The following is a 6,974-nucleotide window of genomic DNA, read 5'->3' as shown; positions in this document are numbered from 1 at the left end:
GATCGCATATTAACTAAAGAAATAAAAGCTTTTATGAAAGTTCGAATAAAATATCGTAAACAATTTCAGGAAAACCAAAAAACATAGTTATCCCTTTACATTATCATAAAATCATGATTACCATTGAAGAGTTTGCCCATAAAAACTGTTAATGTCGGAAGAAGACATGATAATGATTATGTGATGAGAATTATTCGGACAACGAACTTGCATGTTTGTAACAAGACAACAAAAGATCTGAACCGCGATTAACTATAAAACAACACCTTTGTGCTGTCCCATCGATATGAAACAACTGCCATATGCATCTTTTATTACAACACTTGTTTAAAAAATTGTCTTCTCAGCCTACCGACAAAATTTAAAACAAGAAAAAGAAAACAAAACTTACTAAGGATTACACATGGCATTCTTCTCCTCTAGCTTGAAATAAAATGTTCATGTCTATAAGTTGCTCATTTTCTCTGAAGGTGTCTATAACTCTATAACTTACCTTCCCTTTTAAAAGTACACACTCACTTCCGGCCACCAGCCTTCCTAGCAGGAGGAGCAGTGTCCTCATCATCCGACTGGATATCTCCATACTGCCACATCCCACGCCGATTGGTCCGAGCTTCTCCCTGGAATATCTCCAGATTATCAAAGGCCTGCTGTTTTTCTTTTCTGTCCCACCTGTTCCTTTTTTCTAGCCTACCAAGTCCTTCCTGCAAAATTTCAGATACTTTTGATTATTAGGTATCACTGAATATATGCATTTCAAAACAATTCAAGTAAAGAAGTAGTGCCTGTAGCATGGCAGCATTAACACTGATCTCAGAATCCACAGCAACTAGAGTTACGGCAAGCACTGTTCCGGTACCCTGCCCTTTGGCTTTTCCTCCCGATGTATCTCTCTCCTCGACCTTAGCCCTGAACTCTTTGCCACTGTTTAAAGTGAGTTCACTCAAATATTCAGCTGCTTCTTGGCCAAAATCCTCTTCCAAGTTTGGAACCTTCACATATGCAAGGCTGCACAGTTGTGCAAGACCAGGGGCAGCGGACACAGATGGATCAAGAGGCCGTAGCTGAGAGTAAGGTACCACTTCTTGATTTCCATAATCAATATAAAATACTTCAAACGTGTCATTTGGAGATTCAACAGGTCCTCGAGGTCCATTGACTATCTACACAATCCATAACATTTCACAGATTAAGTTTGAGTGAATACACTACGTGATACTAGTGTTCTAACCATTTTGCATCTAATCAAACCCTATCCATGATACTGAAAATTGTAAAACGTGATGACAAATGTGCACAAAGCGCTGACCATTTAGAAATATCTGACTAAATAAAGTCACCTCAGATCCATCCGGTAAAAAAAATTGTCTCAAGGATTGTTGTTCAAGATGAAATATTGCTTAATGAGATGAAACCGCTCAATAGAAATACCATGGGTTTAAAAATAAGATGAAATATTGATGAATGGAGGAAAGAGGTTTCCATAACTTAGAAAACGAGATGTTTCTCATCAATTTTTTCATCACAGAATGACAATTTCTCCTAGATAGTATAGTACGGAACAAAAATTAAGAACTAACCATTGCCCGATACCAAGATTTGTCAGCACCAAAAAGACAAAGGACTATGTCTCCTTTCTTAGGATTGAAAGCTCCAATCAGAGGAGCTTCTTGAAGGTTCAGAAAAGAAAGCTGTTGCTGAATGGATGCTATCTTTTGATCCCCAACAGGATGGACGTAGAATTTACCCCCACCCAAGACTTCTGTTACCGTCACCTAAGAACAGATAAAATGGAGCAAATCATTCAGCATTTTTCAATACAAAAAGAAAGGCTGTTTATTACACAAGAGTATACTACAAACCTTGAGCACTTCTTGCTGTTTGTTCTCAACAGGTGCACCATTAGATACTTCCTCCCCTTCGACATAATTCTCCCAAATCTGCATTACAAATCACTTTAGAACAGTAAAAAGGAAAATTACAGATATAACACAAGCACGGGACCTCCTTCTTACTTTCAGCTTTTGGCTCCTGGCAGATTGTTCAGCTCGCTCCAGAAGATTAAGATCAGGAATCCTATCACTGCCAAAGGAAGTTTGAAGCTTTGCAAAACCAGCTTCAAGTAGTGTAATCGCCATATTGGTCCTTGACTCCCATAATGAACCCAAGAAAGTGCCAGTTCTATCAACGGTCTCAACCTCAATCTGAAAATTATGAAAATTACATTTAATTTAGAAAAATAAAAAGTAAATGGAGAATTTTATGTTTGTAAAAGAAGACCTAATTACCTCAACGTCTCTCTGCATTATTTTCCGCCTCATAAGAGCGATGGCTTCATCAGAATATGGCTCATTGCGACCGGGACATCTGACACCAGAAAATGCAAATGCAATACTGCATGTTTCTTTTGGAATTAACAATTTAAAGCGATGACCACTGAGGACATATTCCACAACTGCAGGAATTTTTCTACTGCGGTGAAGAAAGGGCAAGAAATCTTTGGCTTTCTTCGCTGATGCCTAAAATAAATCAAAATGGGAGGAAAGTTTAAGTATACTTCAGACTAAAAGAAAAATTTGGTGCAATAATATATTTCTCACTGTGGTCAAGTCAGTTATATGCATGACTGGAGAATCCTTGGCAGAATGGATCCCTTTCCTTCCAGAAATAGCACGTGATTCAGCAGTAAGAAGGGCATCATAATAATTTGATCTTTCTTCAAAGTCACGATGTCTGATGACAGTTCCAAAACCTCGGCCAACAATCAACTCAGCAACATTCACCCCATTCTGCTGACTTCCAGCAGGTGTGGCAGATGAAGGGACATCATCACCATCAGCCTTACCAGCGCTGGGTAGGAATACTGATCCAAAATCCATTGCTCTGCCTTCAGGAACTCCTGGTGGAACAGAAGTTCCATCAGCTGGAACAACCTTTCTAGAATACTCCATTTGAACATTTACCTGAAAATCAGGATAAATGATTAATTATAAGTGTAGTCACCAATGATATAGACCCTAATAGAATATATTATATTTTCATACTTGACGACCAATGAGGCGTGTTCTCAAGAACTCCTTTGCCTCACGAGCATATGGAGCTGGTTTTTCATCTCTACGAGGATTTCCCATTTTTGGGCACCTAATACTTGAAAGGTTGACTCGCCGCTCTGCTAGTGGACTGCCATATGGAATTGAATCATCGGCAACAATGATACAATCTCCACTAACAACCTCAACCACCTAGAAAAAAAAAATTCAAAATTAAAGACTTAAATGAATGAGGATTGAATATTGAGATAAATTAATACAACAACAATAGTCTTGTACAACAATGTGAGGTCAATTAATTATATGGATCACATTTCATTGGGCTAGGCTAAAAACAAAATTCTGAGGGACACCATGAGATCCCTTTTAATTTGGGTTAAATCAATAATTATAGAAATACTACCTTTCCTGTAAAATTCTGGTCATGTATCGCTTTTGAATTTGTTGCTGGTGGTACATAATTTGTCCACATTCTTAACCTGTTTTTCTTTGCCTGAAGTTCAGCAGTCTTCAGCTTCCTCTTTGCTTCTTCTTCCATCATATTGGCACTCCATTCAACATATTTGGCAAAACCCTGTATGATTGTGAAATTCAAATGATAAGAGATTTTCAGAATACTGTTAAGTGATATATCATCAGATCAAGAGACAAGAAGAATCATTCAAATCTCCCTACACAACTATAATGCATATCCTTTCGGCAAATTATCAAAGCTACAGCTAGGAAACAATTCCAACTAAAATATCAGGAATAGAGATTGTACAAGTGCTATTGAATTATAGCTTTAACAAGCATAAAATAGCTAAAATTCACAACTACTAAAACATGTATACTCTTCTAAATCGTAGTTTCTTGTACAAGAACAAATTAGTCAATCTTTGGAGACAATATTCTACTCATAGAAATAGCCATGATGCTTTCTTATACCAGCCACTCAGTACTATGAACCCAAAAGTGTGCATGCATAGCAAGCACAATGTTTCCATGTAAAACTCTTGGTTGTTGTCAATCACAGATAGATCTTAATGATGAACACCTACACAAATTAAGTATTCAAGTGGCTACAAGTTTGTTGCTAACTCACATAAGCGAATGCAGTCATGCAAAAGTGGAAAATTATAGCGGCAGAAAATATTAGAAGTCCAACAATAAAATTAAACAAGCTAAACCACTTTGTACAAGTGAAGAACTCACATTTTCCACAAGCTCCAACGCCAAATCTTTTGCTGAGTCACCATCAGGATAATAGACTGATCCAATCAAATTGCTGAACTTATCAACGCCTTCCAGGACAATTCGCACCTACATGCCCACTTGGAATTTACAAAACATTCAAAAATGAAACAAGCAATATAAATTACAAAATCAGATTACCCACATCTCGATTCAATACTCTCGTCTCAGTGAAGAATTTAGCTTCAGGTGCAAAGGGATCAGCAGAAGTTTCAGCAGATGATGCTGAGGCTGCAAGTCTTTGGGCAGATGTGAGTGGGGCTCGAGGTTCCCCAGGAACGTCTCCATTAGTCTCATCAGCTGGCACCTCTGGTTCAATAACACTTTCGGAGACAGCTCTCCTTCCCATTTGTGGAGCCTAACTTAAAGAAAAATCAATTATTCGTATGCTTAGAAAAGGGTAAGAGAAAAGAACTATGATATATGTACCTGAATTCCAGCAACAAAAACTTGGACAAACTGAAAATCTGGGAGCAAATAGACACGCAGGGTACTTCCATCGCGAACCTGCTCAACAGTTCCTTCCATGGGCCTGCCCTTGTTAGCAGCTAATAAAGCCATAGCATCTAAGTTGCTAGAGTCACCAAGTGCTGATGGTGGTAAATTTCTGATGGATGCCTCAGCAGCACCAGGAACCTGCAATCCGCCACAAAATCATATATGGTTCACTCAGGATAGATTTATATAGCATGTCCAAAATGTCAGAATGGGAAAGTAATTATACTTTTCCATTTTTTGTCACATTACAAAATCATCATGTTTGATGGTTTTGAATGGAACTACATGAACTTTATTTATAAAATATTGGACGAAACTGAGATAAACATAACCACATTCTATAATTAAAACTTATTTTATAAGGTGACAAAAAATTATCATAACATGTGCAGGTAAAGAAACACTTTACATCAGAAAAGATGCCAGACGGAATCCACAATGGTTTCAAGTTTGTGAAGAAGCCAAAAATGCAACAGGCAATGCACACCTTATTTATTACAAGTAAGGGACGCCCTGATTGCTAATGAGAGTAAGCATCGGGGTTTGCATGTAATTTTTGAAATAGCATAACAGGCACCGCAAATAGCAAACACCTTGTTTGCTACCTTCAGAACTTTTGAAATAGCCTGTTATGCTATCTAACAGTCCAACACTAAAAAGTCAGACACAAACCTTACTCCAACGACCAAAGCCTTCTTGTTTAGCTTGTTCTTCCAATCTTAACAATTCAGCTAGGTAAGGACTTGCTTCTCCCTTCTGTTGCCCCTGCTCTCTTACCTGCACGAACAAAACCCCGATAACACAGTTCAGCTATGCAAAAATAATCTAAACATGGTACATCCGGACAAAAAAACAGAAAGCGTTCAACCTTTGCCCATCCTGCAGAAACAACGAGCACTGCAACATTCTTATCCCCTATAAAAACTGTGCCAAAGTCACGGCTTATCGCTGGCACAGTGTAATCAACTCTGAAGGCCACTTCCTGTTCCAATCATATAACATATGTCAGAGACTTAAAATGCTTCATCTTAAGAAAAAAAAAAACGACAGCCATAGACCAAAGTAACAAAAATGAAAACTTCATTTAACCTACCTTCCCTATGCAGAGCTTCCGTAGAAACTCTCTACTTTCCCAAGCAAACGGCTCATCCACACCACCTCTACGCGCCTAGCAATTTTTTAAAACAAATATCTTTAATCAGTTGGCTGTAAGCACCTCATCAGTTGCACAGAAGAAAAAAAGCATTTTCAATTTCGAAACTAGAACACAGAAAACACAATAACCTCAACATTGATACAACAAAATTTGGAAGAAAAAAATTGTAATTCAAAATTGGAACAAGATATCCATGAATCTAGTAAAATTACAAGTCTTGGAGCCATTAGAGATGACAGCGTGATGGACTTTTCAGGCAAAGGACCAGGCTTGCCGGATGGCATGGCCATGATGACCACGCAATCCCCGGACGGAACCGCCTTCACCTTTCCTCGGTACCATCCCGTCGCTCCAGCCGCTGTAGACGCCATTTATGATCTGCCATATCCACACACAAAGATTCAAATTCATAGTGAAACTTTTCCTTTGCATCCATGACACATTAACAGATCCAGAAGTAAAAAATCGGCATGCATTAACAGATACATGAAAATCAGAAGATATAAATGCATTGGCAGCAATTAAAATTGAGATCCGAAAACAGACGAAGAGAAAATGCAATCCAGCACATAGAGCAAATAATTGAATAGAGAAAATCGAGATCTAAGAGAAGTGACGATCGACAGAGAGATGAAAACCTGTTTGAGAAACGGAGGATTTGGACGGCGGATCAGAAGACAGAGAGAAAAATGTAGAGAGAGATGGTTGTGTTGTGTTTATTATATAGAAGAATAGATATATCGATGGCATGTTGGACAACACTTCAATTCTACAATTCAGAGACAACTGAGTCATCACTGTGTGACCCCTTTTTTTAACAAAATTACACAAACTGCCACACTCAAATCCAAAACCAAATCTTCATACTTCTCTCTCCTCCTTAATCACCTTCTTAATTATGCTTTTCTTTTTCTCTTTCCTCCATTTTAATTTTAAATAAATCATGTATATATATATATATATATATATATTAAAAGAAAATACTTAAATACACTCAATTTTATTAGCTTTTTTTCTAAAAATGTTTTATTTTCATT

General features: G+C 37.7%; 1 protein-coding gene across 1 annotated transcript; it reads right to left on the bottom strand.

Moving 5' to 3' along the window:
• Positions 1–248: 248 nt before the first annotated feature.
• LOC108346386 (ribonuclease TUDOR 1) lies at positions 249–6,676 on the bottom strand. The gene is made up of 17 exons (XM_017585470.2): positions 6,576–6,676; positions 6,150–6,315; positions 5,875–5,949; positions 5,650–5,763; positions 5,454–5,558; positions 4,713–4,919; positions 4,429–4,641; positions 4,245–4,352; positions 3,454–3,624; positions 3,045–3,242; positions 2,601–2,963; positions 2,289–2,519; positions 2,016–2,204; positions 1,863–1,940; positions 1,581–1,775; positions 786–1,163; positions 249–704 (listed from the first exon to the last, which is right to left on the bottom strand). Exons 2-17 carry the CDS (start codon positions 6,306–6,308, stop codon positions 516–518), a joined length of 2,973 nt encoding a protein of 990 aa, XP_017440959.1. The 5' UTR covers positions 6,309–6,315; positions 6,576–6,676; the 3' UTR covers positions 249–515.
• Between the last annotated feature and the right edge of the window lie 298 nt (positions 6,677–6,974).

This window comes from Vigna angularis, chromosome 1, assembly GCF_016808095.1.
Source record: "Vigna angularis cultivar LongXiaoDou No.4 chromosome 1, ASM1680809v1, whole genome shotgun sequence".
NCBI lineage: Eukaryota > Viridiplantae > Streptophyta > Magnoliopsida > Fabales > Fabaceae > Vigna > Vigna angularis.
This window is presented reverse-complemented; position numbering and strand designations above follow the sequence as displayed.